Source organism: Xiphophorus maculatus, chromosome 9, assembly GCF_002775205.1.
Source record: "Xiphophorus maculatus strain JP 163 A chromosome 9, X_maculatus-5.0-male, whole genome shotgun sequence".
NCBI classification, from domain to species: Eukaryota; Metazoa; Chordata; class Actinopteri; order Cyprinodontiformes; family Poeciliidae; genus Xiphophorus; species Xiphophorus maculatus.
This window is the reverse complement of record NC_036451.1, coordinates 6,654,436-6,676,465: the sequence shown is the minus strand read 5'-3', so window position 1 is coordinate 6,676,465 and position 22,030 is coordinate 6,654,436. Positions and strand designations below refer to the sequence as shown.

At 35.2% G+C, this 22,030-nt stretch overlaps 2 protein-coding genes and 1 long non-coding RNA gene across 3 annotated transcripts; 1 reads left to right on the top strand and 2 right to left on the bottom strand.

Annotated features, from left to right (window-relative positions):
* Window positions 1–883: 883 nt before the first annotated feature.
* Window positions 884–11,344, bottom strand: pgpep1 (pyroglutamyl-peptidase I). Its single transcript, XM_023338891.1, has 5 exons — window positions 11,181–11,344; window positions 9,620–9,672; window positions 8,505–8,621; window positions 7,606–7,841; window positions 884–3,809 (listed from the first exon to the last, which is right to left on the bottom strand). Exons 1-5 carry the CDS (start codon window positions 11,212–11,214, stop codon window positions 3,614–3,616), a joined length of 636 nt encoding a protein of 211 aa, XP_023194659.1. The 5' UTR covers window positions 11,215–11,344; the 3' UTR covers window positions 884–3,613.
* Window positions 11,345–12,021: 677 nt separating this feature from the next.
* Window positions 12,022–14,659, top strand: lsm4 (LSM4 homolog, U6 small nuclear RNA and mRNA degradation associated). The gene is made up of 5 exons (XM_005817332.3): window positions 12,022–12,159; window positions 12,543–12,584; window positions 12,800–12,898; window positions 13,777–13,957; window positions 14,098–14,659. Exons 1-5 carry the CDS (start codon window positions 12,022–12,024, stop codon window positions 14,202–14,204), a joined length of 567 nt encoding a protein of 188 aa, XP_005817389.2. The 3' UTR covers window positions 14,205–14,659.
* A 2,912-nt stretch (window positions 14,660–17,571) lies between these two features.
* Window positions 17,572–18,624, bottom strand: LOC111609777. The gene is made up of 3 exons (XR_002753322.1): window positions 18,583–18,624; window positions 18,207–18,316; window positions 17,572–18,123 (listed from the first exon to the last, which is right to left on the bottom strand). It is a non-coding gene; the product is annotated as an uncharacterized LOC111609777 (long non-coding RNA).
* Window positions 18,625–22,030: the final 3,406 nt, after the last annotated feature.

Below are 22,030 nucleotides of genomic sequence, written 5' to 3'. Positions count from 1 at the left end.
AACCGAGGGAGGTGGGGAGGATTGGGGGAACAACACAGACAGATTATTGAAAAAGAGTGTTCACTCTTTGATTTTTTAGAAATGTTTCTCTTATTTAATTTTCTAGAATTGGGTTTGTGGTGACACCATGTTCCGTAGCTCTGTTACGTTAATTCTGATTTATTCCTTTTATAAACTGTTCAGATTTATTTTTTGGATGAGGCAGCACACATTTGGATGCAGATGGAATCATTGTTGCACTTACCATTTTACTTTCTGACAGTTATGTGTAACCGTGGCAACAAATGTATGTTTTTACAACTGGGAGCAGGTGATTAGCGTCTCAAAAGCTCAAATAACACCTTATTTACCAGAGGAGTTGAAAAGGAGACTTTGCTGATGGATCAAAGCGAATGGGACTAAGTTAAAACCATTTCTTCCATCGATCAAATCACCAACTTCAACATTTCTTTACCAGACAGAGACGTAAGGAAAAGCAAAAGCAAATGAGGTGGATTAGCAGTGGCTGCTGACAACAACCGATGGTGTCATTCAGGAAATGCTGCTTGTAGAATATTGTCTCCGCTGTCCAAATGTTGAATTGTTGAAATGTGATGAGTCATGTGGTCGGCATACAGCACCAGTCTTCAGTCAGAGGCATCAGATTACTGACAAGATGGTCTGCTACTGCAAATCCTTCCTGTTTCCTGGTTTATGCCAAAGTATATTTGTGTGTTTGAATGGCAAAAATCCCAGAAATCGATTCAATCTGTGCCAATACTTGAAAGCTGATGTTCAGAAACTCTCCAAGCTTGAATCAAAGTTTGTGGATGCTTTCTTAAAATGATATCAGTGCTTTTATTTGGCATCACCGCTGAGTTTAAGAAAATTAAACAGAAAGGTATTTAATGTCATCATTTAATTTCTTTATTTCAAAGCCTTTATTTTACAAAGTGAGATTAAAGACTGTAACAGTGCATAATAACACAAAAAAAAAACTTTCAGAGAACCGTCAACATGTCACAGAGCAAAGATGTAGGTGCACAACTGAGCACACACTGAGATCAAAACCAAAACAGTATTTGTGAGGTAGCCACACGTCTGTACGGACAGCATCGATAATACTTCTCAGATCTGACCCACGAAGAATTAGTAAGGCCTTTTTCAGGACACAAACAGCAACAAGGCACAGGAGAGGGTCAGAGGTCACCTCAAAGGCTATCTTGAGGCAGAAAATTTGCAGACAGCCTTCTTCACAACCCTCACAAAGCCACACAATAACCTGCCAATATTTACAACAACTCAGGACAAAGCTGTGCTCTAAGGTTTAATCACTGCAAAGATTTTTAAATACAATGACAGGATGAAATTTAAGTGGCTCCACGATCCAATTATGTCATCACAACTCTTACCTGGATCCACATATAAACGGCAGTGTTAAAATTAGGGGTGATTTACTAAAGCTCAATGAATCCAAGCTGTGTAACAATGTTAAAATATGAACAAGTCTAGCTATAAAAGTTTTAAAAAGCTGCTGAGGCAAACTGAAAAGAAGTGAAGCGCTCTAAACTGTCCTTGGTATTAAAAGAAACAAGACAGCAAAAAGGGAGGCCTGTTTATGTAAAAAAAAAAACCCCACAAAGCTCTGGAATCATAATAATAATAATAATAAAAACAGAATAAGTAAAACTCAATGAAAGATAAAAATCTCATAATAGTTGGAAAGAAAAAAACAAGTTAAAATGGTCATGGAAAGCTACATGATTCATTTTAAAGTGACAGAAAATTAAAAAAAAACATGCAACCATTCACATTGTTTGACAAATGCTGTTTCAGAACAGATTAAACCAATTTACAAAAAACAGAAAGTGCAACAGGAATAAAGTTAAAGGCCCAGTTCTGACTGAAAGCTCTGCGTCCGACTTCAGTACGTCAACATGTCACTTAAAATAAGAAGCTACAATAAAAGTGACTCACTGAGGTCAGAGAGTTTGGATTAGGAAGGAAAAGCTGCACAACCAAGACAGAAAAAACTACATTTGGCTTCGAGCTGCAAACTGCTGGCATTTTTTCCTCAAGAGTTTAAGATGCAATTAATTTACATCTTTAAGCGTCTCGAGTTTAAATACAAAAAAAGCATGAAATTATATGGAAATGTAGCATCTGTGTTTAGTATAAAATATAAAATAGCGCTTTGATTCTGAAATATTCACCGCCTTGGATGCTTTACTCTGTTTAAAGCTTTTATAAATCAATCATTATCAACAAAATTAAACTTTGTTGACAAAAAATAACCAAGAAAATCCTTTGATGTAAAAGAAAAACAGATTTTGTTAAAATAAAGACAATTAAAAAAAGATACATACTATAACAAAATGGAAAAAATAAAAATTTTGCTTTTTTTATGACTGATTTGTTAAAGAAGCAAGAAAAGGGTAAAACATCCAAGGGGTGTATACCTTTGATACCCTACACATTTTGAATATTTTAACTAAACTGAATATCAGACGAATAGAAACTCTGCAAAAACAAAATGCTGTTTTAAAGTTACTTCTAGTGTTTTTTTAAAAGGGGAAAAAAGAAAAACCAAACTAGTTATGAATGAAAATGAATTTCCAAATAGCCAGATTGTTTCTTTAAGAAATTAAATTTGAATCACTGACTCAGATTTTTCTCTGATCTGAAACACTAAAACGGGGAGAAACAAACATTTTCCAGTATTTTCTTTGTTTACTAACCTTAAAAGAAATAATTTATTTTTAAATTCTGCCAGGAAACTTAAAAACTTGAGCCTTTTGTCAACAGGTGTTCAGCCGTAAAATCCTGACTTTGAGAAGGTTTCCAGTGAAGGAGATCTGTAAAGTTTCATTGCACAGTCCGGGGTCAGATCTCAGTGGGGCAGATTTATTTATTTCTGTCAGAACTGGGCCAACAAACTGGGGAAGTATGAGCTGGAACCAACCCGTTCCCTGATTTAAATAACCTTTGTAAAGGAAGGCAAATTCACAACTTCTTATAAAGAAAACCGACTCGGAAATAATTCAACACCAAAAGGGAAAGAAGACGGATGAGTTCAGGACACAAAAGGTGACGGAGAATGAAGCTTACAGCTAAACATTTCTACTTAAACCATGTTGTGTTATGTACATTGACATCTTCTAGATATTTAGCAATTGAACATGTAAAAAAAAAGAAAAAAAATCTCGATCTGATGCTACAGATTCCCAGATGTGTCTCCTACAGTAACCCTAACCCTATAAGGTGCATTAATAGGAGTCACATTTGGGCTTTTAGATCGTATTTAACGTCACATCACAGACTCTTTGTATCTCCGTTTGTGACCAAATATAAATCAAAAGCAGCGACTTGCTCTCGTGTATCTCTTTTAAATCAGATTTTACACTTAAATGTTCCCTTAGACTCCCATTTTATCTTCTTACCACGGGGAGACATTAAGTGACGAAGGGAAAACAGAAACATATATAGTGATATAAACAAAAGGGCCAAATCTCAAAAGTTCAGTAAATTAAGAGCAAAAAAAAAAAAAAAAACAAGAAAAGGAAGTTTTGGCTACTTGTGGTCAAGTGCAATTACTCTTGTGTGGCTCGGGCTGGAGACGCTGGAGGGAGGTCACTTAGTGGATGTGCTGCTGGCAGTGGATCTGGTCCTCCGCCTGGTCCAGGAGCTCCAGCATCTCCCTGATGATGGCCTGCAGCGCGCGGCCCAGCTCCTCCCCGCTGTAAGGCTTTCCCAGAGGAGGCACGTGGATGAAGGCAGAGCGGCCGCGGCTCAGGTACAGAGACGTGTAGTAGGTGAAGTCGCAGAGGTACCTGAGAAAAAGAGCAGAAAACGGGACGAATGAAGAGATTAAATTAAAACAAAACAGGATCTGAACTGGAAGCAGGAAGGCCTGTCGCGATAAAGAATAAATGAAAATTATCAACCTCATTTTAGTTTATCAGCTTTATCGTTTCTTCCTGCCCTTTTCTCTTTCTATTGATGTCACTGGATGAAAAAGGCCTTCCTCGTTTCCTTAATGGAGGAGTGAACTATTGCCTCAGGCAGTCGGATCTGCCCGTCTTCTCTATCTGAATCTATTGATTATTGAAGGGCAATATAGTATACAGACTTCATAATCGGCACTCTCTTGGTTGAAGGTAGTTTTTATTTCCACTTTGGTTTTATGTTGTTTAGTTTTCTTTGTTAACGGAGACTGAGAGTCCATTTTATTTATTTTTGGTTGTTTTGTTTAACAGCTCCAGTGTTAAATGTTCTTTTGAAAATGTTTTATTTTTATTTTTGGCAGGAAGTGCTTGCATTATTATGTCATTACCATTACATCAGTTTAAAGTTACCTTCAAGCAATATTATTGTTTATCGCAATAATTTTTGAGACAATTAATCGCTCAGCAAAATTTGTTATTGTGACAGACCTATGCAGGGCAGAAAATTACTATTAAGTTATTACTAGGCCTGTCATAATTGTCAATAAATCAATTAATCACATGATAAATTAAAACAAATTCAATAACTTTGACTTGCATAATTTATCATTTTTCTCTTTTTCTACCAAGAACTGGATATAAAAGTCTTTGGTCTCAACTGGGCTTTATTTTGAAGGACTGTTTTGTTTACAGAGACTTAATTCATTTTATTTCTTATTTCTGTTTATTTCTTGTGGATATTTAAAATGTCTTCCAGTTCCAGTGTTATATGTTCATCAGAATTTAAAGTTTATGGACCTGTAACAATGTGTTCTTGTATTATTACTTGAAAATGGTCTCAGCACAGCAATATTATCGCTTATCGCAAAAACGTCTGGGACAATTTATCATCCAGGAAAATGTATAATCATGACGGGCCCAGTTATTACAGCTTAGAACATTCAGTTGGTTCAGGTTTTACAACTGAAATCAAATAATAATTTTAATTTACAATAGTGTAGGGGGTGAAACAATCAATCAGATTAATATTGACATAATCTTCAACTAATTTAGTAATTGATAAATCATTAACTGGAGTCAAAGAAAAAACAATTACATGTGCAACAACATGTGCAAAGCAGAAGTTTAGCCAAAACTGGACGAAAATATATAAATTTTTTGTTTTTGGAGTGAAATTACAGTAATTTCACCCCCATTGTAGCAGGGAGTGAAATTAATCTGATAAGACAATCTTTTAATAGATGGTAAATTGAAAAAATAAGTAGCTAGATATTGAAAGTTCCAGTTTTATGGATAAGTGGGCAAATATATATTTACTCCAGGATATTTAAAAAACTGCATACAATTAAAATAAGCAAAACTAAACTTAGGACTCAAAGCGTTAAAGTGATAATTTACATTTATGTTGAAGCGATGCAGATTAAAAACAGCGAACTCCCATCACAGCGGCTCAGTAACAGATTTTGGGTATAAAAAGAGCAGACAAGTTGCTGCTGCTGCGACTGAGATCCATTCAAGGTTTTCCTTTGGGTTTGTAGCGACTCTGCTGAAGTGTGATCACAGGAACAGAAGCAAAGGTCACACTTTTATTCATCACAACCTATTTTTGTTGCTGCAACACATTTTACATGGAGTCAGAGTGAAATCATTTAAAATCTGCTCCAGTTTTTATGAAAGTTTGTAGTACCAGCACATGGCTTTTAAATCATAATTACAATGAAACCACCAGAGATTAATGCTGCATAGATTTTACTACACCAATAATTCTTCACTGTGAAAATACAAAGAAATAAACTTTCGTACCAAGAGAAAATCCAACATGCAAACGCCATGATTCAAACCCAGGATCCCCTCGATACCAACAGTGCTACTGACTTCTTTCTCCGCTGTGCTGCCCTCTGCTACATCGATCTCTACTCAAAATGAGATTTTTTCTCCTTTGTTCCATTTTTGCTGCTGAAACAAGTCAAACCTGGAGAATCTAAAGACCAAGTCAACACTTAACACTCGTTCTTATGTTGCACAAATCATTCCTGAATCTACAGGGATGGACGATATGATCGAAAAATGTATCATAATATAAACGTTTCATGTCAACAGAGGCGGGCAGAGTACCCAAAGTTACACCAAAGTAAGAGTAGTAGTACTTCAACATATTTTTATTCAAGTAAAAGTAAAAACTAGCCGTCCATGAAATTACTCAAGAGTAAAAAGTATTTGGTAAAAAGTCTACTCAAATTATCAATCATTTAATTTTTAAAAAGATGAACAAAAATATAAAGTGGAAATTTTGGTATTTTAAGGACCAAAATGACAATAATTCATGTAAGTAAGAAAAAATAACAAAATTAGGCAAAAGAAAATTTTTTCCAAATCAGTTTCTTTCAATAAAAAAAACTTAATAAACTTTAATAAAAACTGCATGTATGTGTCGGCGTCTGGTGAATTTCTGGTTAAATTGTCCTTCAATCAGTCAGTAGAAAATCTGGAAATTTTACTCAAGAGTAGAAATACTTCAAAATAAAATTACTCAAGTACAAATACTTCAAAATAAAATTACTCAAACGGTAAATGGACTGAACTTATATAGCACTTTTCCAGTCATTTTGATCACTCAAAGCGCTTTACACTAGAGTCACATTCACCCAGTTACACTCACAAACACACTTATACACCGATACGCAGATCGGTAGGAAATTTGGGGTTAAGTGCCTTGCCCAAAGGCACATCAATATGTAGCAGGAGGAAGCTGGAATCGAACCTACAACCTTCCGATTGCAAGATGACTACTCTACTAAAGAGCCACAGTCGCCTACTCAAGTACAAATACTTCACAAAAAATACTCAAGTAAATGTAGGTAGTTACTACCAACTCTGCAATTCATACAGATAAGTATCGATTAGTTTTTATTTATTCGTTTTAAATTATTCTGAAAATGTTTCTACTTTAGCACGGTAACTTTTTCTGGAAAAGCCAAAAACTACTTTAATGAGCTTTCAAACTTTTTTTTTTTGCAAAACAGAGGAAAGTATTTTCAATTTTCAGTCAATCAATCAATAAATCAAATTTTATTTCTAAAGCACCTTTCAGCAATAAGGCATTTCAAAGATTTTGATGTTTACATCAACCTTTTCTAATGCAAGCTTTCAAAAAAAAGGAAAAGTTGTTTAAGGAAACCAGAGTTGGGTAGTAACTAGTTACATTTACTTGAGTAACCTTTTAGGAAAAAATACTTTTAAGAGTATTTTTACTCTTACTTCAGTAAAATTTCTGGATTTTCTTCCCACTGAATGAAAAATAAACATGTTTAAACCAAAAATTCACAGAAACAGAAACTGACCTGCAGTTTTTGTTAAAAAGTTTTATATTTAAAGAAACTGAGTTTTTCTTCTTTTGCCTGATTTTATTATTTTGTAATTTACATAAATTTTTTTCATTTTGGTCCTTAAAATACCAACATTTCCACATAACTTTATATTTTGGTCCATCTGATGATGATTTTCACATTTTAAATGACTGCTTTTTGATCAATACTTTTTAAATTAATTTCTTGGTTTTCTGCTTTTTACTTTTACTTGAGTAAATACATAATGAAGTGGTTCTGCTCTTATTTGAGTCCATTTTTTGATTTCTCCACCCAGCTCTGATGGAGACACAGAAGAAAACAAAGATCCACTTCACCTTCCAGCATCTTTGGAGACGGTCACAGCTACTCCCAGTCCAGCTGTCGCAGTCACTCTCTTGCAGACCGACTCCATGTCAATAACTGAGTTGATACAGTCTGGGCCTCCCACGATGCAACACTGTGAGTCTGGACAGAAGCTGCTGTTGTCCAGGCCTTTGTAGCCATGATTTCTGCCACACTTCTCCAGCGTCACAGTGGTGGCCATCCCTGAGACTCCCACATGGACGATGAGCTGGACAAGCAACCGATTGTTAGAATCACTAAGGCGGCTTTACAACAATGTTGCTATAAGTTTATGTGGCATAAAAAAACTTAAACTGAAGCAGAATGTGTTACTGAAAGTTGTTTTAAGGTCAAAAAGTATGACTGGGTGTAATTTTGTTGAAAGTCTAAACACAGTGTTTATCCAAGAGTCTAATTAGATAAAATCTGAGTCAACAAGACAATATACAGCTCAGCAAAAAGTTAAGAGACCACTTAAAATGATCAGTTTCTCTGATTTTTACTTTTTATAGGTTTAAGTTTGAGTAAAATGAACATTGTTCTTTTATTCTATGAACTACTGACAACATGTCTCTGATAATCCAACCAAAAATTTAGTATTTATTTGCAGAAAATGAGAAATGGTCAAAATAACAAATAAGATGCAGTGATTTCAGACCTCAAATAATTCAAAGAATACAAGTTCATATTCATTTAGAAACAACAATACTAGTGTTTTAACTCCGGAAGAGTTCAGAAATCAATATTTGGTGGAATAACCAGGAGGTTTTCCATCGGGTTCAGTGCAGTGGCTCTTAGTTTTTTCCAGATTCTTCTCAGACATATTAGGGACCAAATTCAACCTTTATAAACACAGTTACAACACCATATGTACGTGATTTTTTTGTCTTACCCGTGGATGAAATTGCTTCCACAATGAGGGAACCAAACTCTGGACTTTCTGGTACTCTACAGGAACCTCATGTACATGCAGGTCCACATTGTTCCCCAATCCAAGTTTCTTCATTTCCTGACAAAAACAAAACCTTTACAGTTAAAGAAATTCAACAGCAGAAATAATTACAGCAACTATCACTGTTTGACAGGAATAAAACACATTTCTGTGCAGAAGTTCCTGAATTATGACTGATTTTTATTTACCTTTAAAGGTGTGAGACATTTGTAATATTTTAAAGCAGTTTTGAATGCTTTTCAAAGTTGTTCTTTAAAATGTGGGTGATTTATTTATAATTTAGTTGCAAATAACTTGTAGAAGTTTGTTTTTCTTCCTTAATTTATTACAGATGCATCTTCAGAGATTCTGTGGCCTTTATTGATCAGTTTATTGGTCTTTGAGAATGTGTTCCTGTATTTTTATGTCATTATTGGTATAATAATACTTGAAAATGTTCTCAAAACAACAACATTATTGTTTATCGCAATAGGTTCTTGGACAATTTATCGTCCAGCAAAATTTGTTATTGTGACAGGCCTACATATTTCCACCTAAAGTCTCCATTATTCATCAATCATAGATTTCATAAGGAAGACAGTTTGTGTTGAATTTACAGCCAGTGGACGTCCACCTCCCCCCCGTCGTCTCGATTTAGGACAGGTCACCGAGGTCGCTGACCCCCTCACTAGTGTTAAAGTAGGTTGGTCTGGCCGTGTCTGTGACCCTGCCTCAATGAGGCCTTTTGTTTGGCTCTAATATCCTTATCAAGTCCGTCTAGACACCCTGACAACCACCATCATCCCCCCACTGCAGCCCCCGACAAACAGCGAGGCGGAGTGTGAAGCCGGCCGGCCGGCGGCCATTAAAGTGTCACATAACTGTCTGAAATACAAACATCTCCAAATATGAACAAAAACATGCGACACGAACACGGAGGGCATTACAAGCTTTAAGTGTTGCTACTGCAAGGAGATAAATGTTAGACTTTACTTTCATTTTCTCTCTCTACGTCTTTATGATTAAACATAATATTATTTATGAGGCCAAATAAAACAAACAGATGAAGGTAATACCTGAACTGCTACCCAGCTGGCGTTGACAGTGTGTTCTCCAAATGGTCCAAAACCTGCAAGAGACCCAATGTTTACTTTACTCAAGATTACAATTATGACTGTGTAAAAGTAAAAAAAAACAACTTTTAATTATATTCATGCAGAGAAAATGTGATAACTCAGTTTAATTTATAAGAAAGTACAGATGTTATATGTTTTAGTGCTGAACTGCAAATGAAAACAAGCCTGTCATTAAACAAAAAGGTGAAAAATAAACACTTTCCTACAGAGCAGGAGTAATTATCACCACTTCATGAAGAGCATCATAAAGACTGAAGAAAAATATCTGGACAGCTAATGGTTGTTCAGCCAGGCTTGTTTATATAGGGATATACGACTGATCCCCCCCCCCCCCCCCCCCTCCTTCTCCTCCACCCGTCCCGGGGTCAGCGGGTCCCTGGGGGTTGGGTGGAGAAAGGATCAGTCTGTCTGACAGGCTGCTGAAAAGGAGCAGAGCGAGGGGCCAGCAGCTGCCCGCTATTGTGCAGGAACTGTTCCCAAGCAATCTACACATCCAGCCCTTCGGATGGGGCTGCGAGTCTCTGCACTCTTTTGTGTCTGACTGCACAAAATCTCAGTCTGGAGCTCCTGTGTGAAGGCAACAGTCAGGACTGTGCTTTGTGCAGTTAGAAAGCATTGAGTTAACGTAGCGAGATATGAAATCACACCTCGCAAATTTAGTTTAAAAAAATAAAATAAAATCACAAAAATATGTTTTCATTTATCAAAACTGGTAATATTTTAGAATAAGTTTGTTATTTACTGATGGAAAAGATATTAACATATTTGATAACTAGAAGCAAGAAGTATTAAACAATGTTTATTGTTTAAGTAAAACAATAAACATAAGAAGAAATATTTTACACATAAAGCAATATAGTACAAACATTAAAGCTCTGAAACATTATTGGACTGCTAATTAATTACAGAACTAATGAGGATACAGATCCTCACTCTTTAAAAGCAAATAAAATCAAAATACAAAAAGTTACAATTAAGGTAAAAACATAATTAAATGTATAAAAGTATCAGAAAAACATCTAATTATTATAAAATGGAGCTTTTTCTTTTCCTTTTGCTGTCAATAGCTATTAATAACCATTAATGAATAATAATAAATTACTTTATTTTAGACAAACAGGATAAGTTATTGCTTAAAACTCGAGATAACGTAGGTTAAAAAATATATTACGTTTAAAGACATGATGCATAAACAATCCAAGAAAAAACAACACCACTGATTTAAGAAAGACAACGTGCAATTATTAATTTATGTTAGAAAACAAATAATTTGTAAAGTCTTTTGTGCTGTCAAAATAATAAGATGCTCAGCAGCTGCGTATTAAAAGCACGCGAATAACTCTGCAAAGTGAGCAACAAAGCGTTTCTTTCAGGGCACAAGTGCAGCTCAGAACAACCTGACGCCATTAAGGGCAGAGCAGCTGTCATCTTCTCCAACTTTTCCTTTACTTCATTCACTCCCGAGAGCACGACAACAACAGCGCCGAAACCAGACACCGACCTGTCACCACCACAGTCCGGCTGCTGTTATCCATCGCCTGAAATGTCGCCTAGAATCCGTCGCTTCTTCTCGGTTCGTAAACTGAAGCAGATCCCCGCAGAGAGTCGAAGCCCCCCCTAAGCTGACGGCTCCTTCTGCCACAATCAGAGGAAACTAGCCCGTTCTCCTTCATTCTACGTGGTGCGTTGAACGCAACGTCATGACGTTGACGTAAAATTCTCTTCTTCTTCTGTGTCTACTAAGCGGTCGGTAAACTAGCTGGTGATGCACTTACTTACCGCCACCACGTGAATTCTTGTTTTCAGAAACGTGTTATAATGTTTTTCTTTATTTATTTATTTCACTGTATTTTATTTTTAAAATTACAACAGTTTTAAGAGTATTTCTTCTTCTTTTTTTAACGGTGTATGCAATGAAAAAAAAGATTGAACAATCTAGTAAACCTCTGCGTAACACAAGTTTATTTAGTCCACTGGGTAGGAAAGAGGGTTAGGCCCACATAATATATATATATATATATATATATATATATATATATATATATATATATATATATATATATATATATATATATATATATATATATATATATATATGAATTACGAAAGATATTCTGCTTTCTGCATTTTTTTCCATGCACCTATGATTTGTTATTCTAGGATGCACTTGCTGGGGATAAATTGTTGACACAACAATCCCCTCTCAATCCTTTTTTAATGCTGACTCCCTCTTCACTCACTAGACTCGTCTCATTGCTGTACAACTACTCAAAGAGATACATTGAAAGCTATTTAATCTATTAGAAGCAAAAGGCAGGCAGAGGAACTCAAAGCCATTGAAGATGCATGTTTTCAGCAGCAGGGGGCAGCACTATAAGATACGGTCCCCTACCATTAGGAGACGAGGAAGAAGTGTAGGTGGGAAAAGCCGTGTTATTTATCGCAGGAGACAAGAAATAGAAACAAATATAACCATAATGGTGAGTAAATAACAATTTAGTCTGATCGGTTGCTTTATTTTATTAATCTAAAATGCAAATGGTAAGTTTGACTGACAGAAACAACGTTTATAGGTTTGTAAACCAGGAAATTGTTGAGCCGACAGCTAACTGATGTTAGCATCTATGGCTAAATGAGGTCTTCGTTACTCAAATAAGTATTTTATGGGTTAGAAACCTGTCTTGTAATTTTATGAATATTCATACTTAGTTCTATGAAGGTCATGTTTTGTCGTTGATACTGTAATATATCTTTATATGACTCGTTGGATACTAATGGATAACGTGTTTGCTGCGGAAAAGACAGCAGTTGCTTTGATTGCGCTTTATGAAAATATAAACTATGTACTTGTGTTATTTTTCAGCTTCCATTGTCTCTGTTGAAAACTGCCCAGAACCATCCCATGGTGAGGAGACACACTAACTCCTAAATAATTCAGTTTTAATGCTCACAACTCACACATCGAAGTACAACGTCGTTTGTGAAGCATTTGTTATGATGTGTTTGGCAGAAACATAACTTAATTATCAGCCTGATGTATACAATTAACTGTAATGTCTTCTGTGCTGCGGACTGATAATTAATTATTTGCGTTCTGTGATGATTTGTTTTGTTTTCCAGCTGGTTGAGCTTAAAAATGGGGAAACCTACAACGGCCACCTGGTGAGCTGCGACAACTGGATGAACATCAACCTGAGAGAAGTCATCTGCACATCCAGGGTAAAGCCGTGGCCTATCACCTCTACTGTATCCAGATTAAATATGCTTTTTAAAGTGACTTAAAGCATCTCTGAGCTACAGGGAGCTAGAGAAAGGACTCCAGAACTGGGTGATGTGCTTTGTTTTTCTGGTTTTAGTCAGAACGTCAGCAGCAACATTCTGGATCAGCTACAGCTGATTGATTATCTGTTTTTAGGCAGATTTGTAAAGATACTGTTACAGTAATCAGTGCGACTAAAGATGAACACATCTATAAATTTCTCAATATGATGTTGGGACATTAGTTATTTAATCCTGGAAATGTTCTTCAGGTGATAGAAGGCCAACTTTGTAAGTGTCTTTATGTGTATCTAAAGACAGCCAGCGTTCTATTAAGCCTATAAGACGTACAGCAGGGAAAAATCCAGCAGGTTTGGTAAAAGACATGCAAAAAGCATCATCTTTAAATCAAGAAACTACTGTGTGTCGTATGTTTAGGCTAAAGCTTTTTGTAAATTGTTTCTTCCTAAAATCCTTCCTCTTTGAACTTGATTCTACCATTTTTCCTGAGATTTTTTTTTTTAAAGTTCAAGATGCTGAACTGAATGAAGCTTTTTTTCTGAAATATTGATAGAAAATTGGTTAAAAGAGCAAATAAAATGTTTCAGAAAGTATAAAACAGGTTTAATATTTGACTTGAAATCACCTTAAAATACCAAATAAACTCTGTTCCTTTGTAGCAATTGTTCTTAAAAATTCCTAGCAGTTTCCATTTTTTGTCTTCATGATCGCAACTTCTAAATCAGTCGTTATTTTCATCATTACTAATTTTTTTTCCTGTATCATAGAGGCTTTCAGTCTTCAATGACTAAATTATCGGCACTTATTTTCCCCCACAGGATGGAGACAAGTTCTGGAGGATGCCTGAGTGCTACATCCGAGGAAGCACGATCAAGTACCTGCGAATCCCAGATGAGATCATCGACATGGTGAAGGAGGAGGTTCTGTCGAAGGGGCGCGGGCGTGGCGGCTCCCAGCAGAACAAGCAGCAGGGCAAAGGAAGAGGTGGACCCGGCCGAGGTGAACAGAACTACCTCCTGTTTGTTTCCTCTGATAAATGTGCTGCTCAAACTTTCCACAGTTGAATCTCCTGACTTGTTTTACTCCTAGAGGAGATTAGATGTCGGAGTTTAAACACGTGGTGATCGTTTGATTTGCAGGTGTGTTTGGCAGCCGCGGCAGAGGGATGTCCGGTCCTGGGCGGGGCCAGCAGCCGCCGACCGATAAGAAAACAGGCAAACCTCAGGGAATGAAGAACCAGCACTGACCCAAGCAGCCCGTTTACTGAGCGGCTCCTGATGCATTCAACACAAAAGCTTTGCTGATTGTATAGATTTTTTTTTATTTGTCTCATCTTCAGAAATTTCTGTCAATCTGTGGAGGAATATCCATCTGTTGTGTTGTGAACAACTTAGCTCAGATCTTTTCATGATGTAGGAAGTGTCCAGTCTGTACGAATATCTTTTTAAATGTCTTTTTATTTACTTTAGTTGTACGTTTGATATGATGACATCAGGAGAAACGTCAGACTGGGAGCTGAAAGGGTTCAGCTCCTGAACTTTAGTTAAAAACATTTTCAAGGTGATGCATGAAAAGATTCTCATATTCTTCATATGGAAATGGAAAAGTCCAACATAAGTTGAGTTTTCTTTTATTTTTCTAACACACATTATTGTAATTTGTGTACAAAAGAATGTGAGAATAAAAAATGTTTTGAAAGCAGTTCATATTTTCCGAAAATATTTATTTTTCAATAATGGTTTACTTTACAAATCTGAGATACTTTAGCATCTTTTCATCTCCGTCTAAAAAAATAATAATTTGTTTTTTAAGGTTGTTTCATTTACTTTGAAACTAAAAGAATGAAAGAATAAGAGCCAAATCAAAGTTAAAGTCTTACAGTATTATTTACATCAAATACACATCAGGATTATTTTATTCCAGAATTAAAATTTTGGGCTGATTTAAAATGTAATTAAAGAGTTAAATTTGTGACAACTGCAAACCAACATTAAATGATTTGATCTGAAGTGTGAAGACCATCTTGACTATTTGTAAATTAAAAATCATTGGCTATAAATCAAAATCATCTATAGTCATAGAAACAAAATATTTAAATCTGCTGACAGAATCTAATAAGTTTTACAATAAAACATTACAACTTCTCACCAATTAAAAAGATCACTAAGTAGTCAAGATTATTTTTGATGATTTTAATTCCAGTGATGAGTACAATCAAAACAAAAGCAATCACTTATAGGTAAAACATATAGTTGATTCCCCCCCAACAGTACTTTATTAATCACATAATGGTTTGACAGTGAAGCTAAAATAATAGTAAACTAAAAGTAATCCCTAAGAGTAAAAAGTATTTTAAAAGTATTCTTATAAACATAACAGTTCTTGACTTAATATTCCACATGAAATTCAGCACTTATTGTCATTTTTTAGTATCAAAATGTTAATATATTTATGGTTAAAGCATAATTGCCTCCGCAGAAGAAAAAAACACATTAGAATATTCAAAAATTAACTTCAGCTTGAAAAATTGTTGTTAGATGACTTAAAATGTCTCTAAACTTTATTACTATTTCATCTGACTTCTCATGAACATTCTGAGATACAAACATAGTAAAATAAGAATAAAAACATGCTAATTTATCACATGTATCACAATTCTATTGTTCTAAACAACAATTTTATTAAAACAAAATAAAAGAATTTGAAATTCCTTAAATAAAAACAAAAATATTTTTTCTATTAAATTATTTAAAAATGTAAATTTAAAACAAGTAAAAACAAAAAAATGTATGTCCAACATTTTCACCATAACCTCAGAATGATTGTATTGATAAGAGCATTTAATATATCTGTAGTTATGCATTGCTTAATAAATGGGAAAATTCAGTAGAATAACAAATATTTAAGTAAAATAAAAAAAAAACCTTTGTATTTTTTATGATTTCAAATCTTAAATACACAATGCCAAATTCTTCTGATATAAGTTTTCTAAATAAATCATTCAAAAAAGTAAATGTGTTTAAAACAAGTAAAAACATTTTTTAAGTATGTCCAATATTTTTTATATAAAACAGCAATATTGTATTGATATGAGAATTTTAAGCTAAAACACGTATCTGTACTTAAACATGTTTCAATAAATTGAAAAAAATAGCAATTTAAGTTAAAAAAAGAAAAAAAAATTAAATTAATTTCAAATCTTAATAGATGTATCATCCCAAACAGATGACCTAGTTTTATGATAAACAACAATCTGAGAATAAAATATTGAATAAATGACATTTTTAGGAGAATAAAAACATTGACTAATAATATGAACTGATGGATCATAAACCAGCTGAGATAATTTTGTTCATGATTGGTTAGAATAAATGATAGTTATAATTACTGTCATTAGGCCTGTCACGATAGCAAATTTTGCTGAGCGATTAATTGTCTCAAAATATTATTGCGATAAACGATAATATTGTCTGAAGACCTTTTTACACTGATTTAATAGAATTGACGTAATAATGCATGTGATTTCCTGCCAAAGATAGATACACTTTATTTTCAAAAGAATATTTAACACTGGAGCTGATAAACAAAATAAACAAAACAACCAAAAACAAAATGGATTCTCAGTCTCCATTAACAAAAAATGTACTTGATAAAAACTAAACAACATAAAGCCAAAGTGGAAATAAATACTGCGTTCAACCAAAAGAGTGCAGATTATGAAGTCTGTATACTATGTTGCCCTTCAGTAATAATTAGATTTAAATAGAGAAGATGGGCACATCGACTACCTGATGCAATAGTTCACACTACACGATTTTTTGCTCCTATTTTTCCCCTTACAACAATCTTAGACCTTTGGTCTTCCTAAGGTTGTGTGGTGTGTTACGGTAGATCGTCGTTGCCGCTCCGATCTAAATCAGGGATTTTCCCCGACTGGGATCTTAACGCAGCCTGTTGAATGTGACAGGTAGCCAACCAGAAAGCGCGGATTCTCCTCCGTGTTTTCTGAGGGGAAATTACGTCGGGGAATCCCAAACAGCTGACACGGCGCAACCCGAAGTCCAGCGGACAGTGGAGATGATACGTGGAAACAACATTAATGTTTATTCAACATGCAAAGAATATAGAAATGACAAGAGGAGGAGTTGGAGCGAAATTGCTACCGCAGTTGATAAACCCGGTAACTTTTCAGCTGTTCGTCGTTAACGTGACGTAAATAGGTTCTAATGATTTTCATTCAGTCAGGACTTTACGCTGACACTAGACACATGCATTGCAGGTAGATTGTAGTAAAGCATTGATTAATGCCTGACTTTAAAATTAGTTAACTGAACTTGTAGCCATTATTTTGTGCCCATTGTTGGAAACCACACGGCAGGACCGAACCCGATCGAACCGTTATACCTAGGATTTCTGTCGGCTAATGTGTGATCTGTCAGGTTTTAAAAATGGGCCGACAATCGGCTGACAGCTCTAAGGTCGTGTAGTGTGCGCTGGGCTTTACACTAAGGAAATGAGGAAGGAGGGTCAGTGGAGAGCACCGGAGTTGAGCCTTTTTCATTCGGTGTCATCAACAGAAAGAGAAAAAGGTCGGAAGAGACGATAATGCCGATAATTGAAATGACGTTGATAGTTTTAATTTATCGTACGATTAATCGATTTATCGTTTATCGCGACAGGCCTAACCACAACAAATCATTACAAAATCTACTTAAGTTCTAAGTTGTCATGTAGAAAAAAGGATAAAAAAATAGGTCTATATAATACAGCAAATTATGTTTAGTCTTGAATTCATTTTAATTATTGTATTAAAAAAACAACCATTTGTTATCTAAGCTCTCATTCCTTTCTAGGTTAAATATCCATCAGTTATTGCTATATTGTTGTCCAAAGTTCCCTTGAAGATAATTAAGGCAAAAGAGGGCACTGTAAAGCCATAAAGGGATTTAAAATTCATATTTTATATATTGTTTTTACCACATCAATAAAATAGGTAAAGGGTTAACACTGAGATACCACAGAAACATCAGACAAAGTGTTTGCCTAAAAGAAACTAACCTTGCTTCCTGTTTTGAGCTAGCAGATAGAGCTTAAACCCACAATTAGGGCAGAATTTATATGAACTATCCACTCGATTTCCACAGTCTGGACAGAAGTTCATATTCCTGTTTAAACAAAAACAAAATAAAGATTAATTGTGTATACTAAGTTTTGGATAATATAAAGACTCAATAGATATTTGTGTTACCTTGTAATTTAGGACATCATATTTTATGAAGACTGCAGACTTACAACCATTAAAACAATCTTACACAGTTCGACTTCCTCCTTTTCCTCCTTTGTCTTCAAAGCTCAAAACTATGAAAGAATGATTGAAAAATACAATGAAAAAATCAAAAGAAATCTACATCTTAACCTCGATATGATTAACAATTTGTATCCTAAAGAACAGCATTGAAAATATATGCTAAGAATATCACAAAATAATAGATATAAGCAACCGATGAGAACGATACACCTTCAAAGAACTTCAGTGGGTCCATTCATGATTAGGTGTTTTAAAATACAATTCTTAAATGTATTATTAAATTAATCTAGACTAGATTATGAGGTAGGCAACCTACCTTGTTAGTTGTGCTCCTTGACAGACTAAAAGTGAAACTCTGAGACAATGAACTTTGCTATATAGCACTTGGTACTTTCATTTTCATTTACAGTAAAAGGAGTGGCAGTATTGCTTTTTCACACAATGTTCTCAGTAACAGAACCAAAAAACATAACACACATCCTTTCAGTTATGTGTGTTAATTAAAAATGGCAACCAAAAAAAAGCAGGATAACTCTCTAGATTTTCTACTGATCTGTCTCAAAATTACTCAGTGCTGTTCTGTAAACTAAATCATTCTTTCAATATCTGTCATCGCTGGCTTATAAAATTATCAAGCATACAGCAATTGTAATGTTTTAAATGTTTCTTTCAAACTTAGTTGAAAAAAACAAAGTGATCATTTTTCAGTAACAAAGTATCACCTGAACTACAGTGGCTGCAACATTTCAAAAAATCCTCTAAAAGTGCAGTAGTTAACAATAAAATCCAACAACTTTATAAGCACATCTCGTACCTGCTGATATGTTACACTGTGCTGTCAGTCAAATAATAACAATAAGTAGGCTGCATCAGTATCGTTTATAGCTAACTACCTATTCTTGGGTCATGTTACCAGAAAAAGTATGGGTCTCTATAAGTGCTTCCCTTCTCTTCTTTTATACTTTAAATTAAAACAAAAATGAGCGGTCAACATCAACTGCGCTGGGGTTTCTTGTTCCTTGCTAAATTTCTGCCATAATACAATCTGTAGCAAAAACAATATCAAGTTGTATGTTCAGACAACACAAGATGTCAATGTCAGATATGGCCATTAGGTGGTAGCATTGGATTATATTGTGTAATGACCTTTTCATAATTTGATCTCCAATCCTTTACAGACCAGCATTATTTATGACACGTCACAACAGGACAAGCACAAATGTAGACATAATGTCTGTGGTTCACTTGGAGCAAGGTCCAAGGTCTACAAGACCAAGAAAAATTATGTAATGGTCATGTTAATCATTACAATCATCCAGTCATTGACAGTTATCTGAAAGAGGTTTAAATACATTTCTAAGGATTTGGGTTTCCACCAAACCTGATAACTATTATCCAGAAATGGAGAAAACATGGTAAACCTTCCCAGGAGTGGCTTCCCTACGAAATTATTAATCCACAAAGTCACAAAAGAACCCAGAAACCCATCGGAGTCTGAATCAGAATGAGAATCAGCTTTATTGGCCAAGGTTACTTACTCATTGAACCAGATGATAACAATTATCTTTTAGAAATTTTTATATGCTTTAATTCAGGTTATCTTTGTCTGAAGTTAAATCTTGTTTAATGATCTGAAACATTTAGATGAAGGAAAATAGCAAAAACAAGAAAAATCTTTGGGGAGGCAAATATTTTTTCTAACATTGTGTATATAATTAAGCAGCCATTCAAAAGTGTTTTTATTTGGCTCTTTAATCATATTCAGTTTGTTGGCCAAGATTGTGTCCACAAAAAAAATCAGCTCAACATGCTCAGAGAAAATAAAAGAAAGGGAAAAAGGAACAGTAAGTACATGTATCTTTCTGTAGAGCCAATTTTTTATGGAAAGAAAACAAAAAAAGAAAGGCAAGTCATGGTCGTGCCCATATGCTTATTGTTTAAAAATCATGTTAAATCCCATATCCATTTATTGGGTGAACTGTTAAAAATCTTAACAGGCTTGAGCTGTGTGTATCTGTGTGATGCAGTGTGGGAGCTAATCTCAGTGCTGTGTTGTTGAGTTTTCCTCCTCCTCTTTTCCACCCACACATCTCTTCCACATACAAACGCCGCTGCTCTAGGCAGCCAATCGCCACCTCTCCTCCTTTGTATTGCTTTTACCTGCGTCACTCTGCACATGTTACCATGGTGATCACTGATGCTCCCCCCACACTCTGTGTCTCTGCTCTTCCAGTATGAAGATGAAGCCGACTTGTGGCTGGTGATGCAGGCAGGCTGCAGACGTCATCAGTCCCTTGGGAAGAAAGCCTATTTTTACTGGTGGGCACAGAGAACACCAGGCTGCCAAACATATTTATGGAAGCTCCTCTAATCCCGGTCTGCTGGGAAACATCACGGCCCATGCTCTCCACCTCCCTCCCCATTCAATTCTCACAAATGCAAATCAGTCGAATACTGTGCCCAAAAATCAAGATAGCAATAACTGTGATAGTTTTATGTAATCCTGCTCTAGTATTTCTTATGTTTTTTTCTGAGAGGTTTGAGACAAACATTTGTCCTTCGTTTGAAATAACAAAAAAGGTTGTAATGTGGCAGCAAATCTGACAGATTAATTATAAAAAATAAACATAGTGTTCTGACTTCAACAAAATATCAAAGTTACCTTAAACCACTGGACATTTAGGTGCAAATTAATGAATACTAAAAGAAAAGCTCAGTTGTTACAAGGTCTTAATCCTAATTGTTTATTTAAGATGTTTTAATCATATCCACAGGAATGTGTCCAGGTTGGTGGGTGTGGCTCTACCTCTTCTGATTGTCTGTTAACAGGTGCGTCCTCACAGCTGGAGCTCATCAAGCCAACTCAGGAGGAACTTAAAGAGAAGTTGAAGTAGATGCCACATTGTTTTACTCCTTGAGTGATTATCAAGCCTTCACTAGTTTGCACTTTGATATACCCTCTTGTCCTCCTTTTCAGGAAACAAGTTCGCACTTCATTCCCCTCCTGGATTCTTGCACACTGTCTCTCCTCGCTCTCCAATTTTGCTGAAGAACTCGCCTGAGAATTGCCTGAAGCTTCTCACCTCCCCTGATTCATGCAGTTTGAACTACTCCACATCCGATGATCGTACTTACCTGCCTGTCCACCTTCCAGCGCTTCAGAAGAAAGAAATCATAACCAACAAACACCACTTTCAACCATTATCTGATCTAGGCCTCTGTGGGTATACTCATGTTCTTCATGGGAATTTCACCATCTTTTCAGCAGTAAAATCACCTCGCTCATCATCTCCATGATGGAGATGATGAACACAATCAAATACAAGCAACTACATCTCGTTGCTTGTACTTGTGACAGTGCAATGACAATAAAGTTGAATTCTATTCTATTCTATTCTATTCTATATACCAATCAAATCATACTTATCTTTCCTCCTATATTCTATTCTATTTGATTCTAGCCCTTGGAGAAACCAATATGGGGCTTTTTTTTCAAACATAATTTTAAAATCCAGTACCATGTACCAATATAAAATCAGATTAGCCTGTTAAATAAAACATACAGGAAACTTACATAAAAATTATTTCAAATATGCTATTTCAGTTTTCAACTGGATACAGAACCGTTAGCGCCTTAGAAGCATCTTTAAACAAAATGCTAGGCTATGCAGCCACATCAATATGTAGATAGACATTTACAATTAAACACTTAAGAATTAAGAATGAAAAATCAACGACAAAAATACAGCTGTTGTTTTACAAAG

Coding starts and splice junctions, on each gene's coding strand:
- pgpep1 (XM_023338891.1), bottom strand. CDS start 11,214: ATGGATAACAGCAGCCGGACTGTGGTGGTGACAG. Junction 9,673..11,180: donor CCGGACTGTGGTGGTGACAG/GTCGGTGTCTGG, acceptor GGTCTCTTGCAG/GTTTTGGACCATTTGGAGAA. Junction 8,622..9,619: donor CCAGCTGGGTAGCAGTTCAG/GTATTACCTTCA, acceptor TGTTTTTGTCAG/GAAATGAAGAAACTTGGATT.
- lsm4 (XM_005817332.3), top strand. CDS start 12,022: ATGCATGTTTTCAGCAGCAGGGGGCAGCACTATAAGATACGGTCCCCT. Junction 12,160..12,542: donor AAACAAATATAACCATAATG/GTGAGTAAATAA, acceptor GTTATTTTTCAG/CTTCCATTGTCTCTGTTGAA. Junction 13,958..14,097: donor AAGAGGTGGACCCGGCCGAG/GTGAACAGAACT, acceptor TTTGATTTGCAG/GTGTGTTTGGCAGCCGCGGC.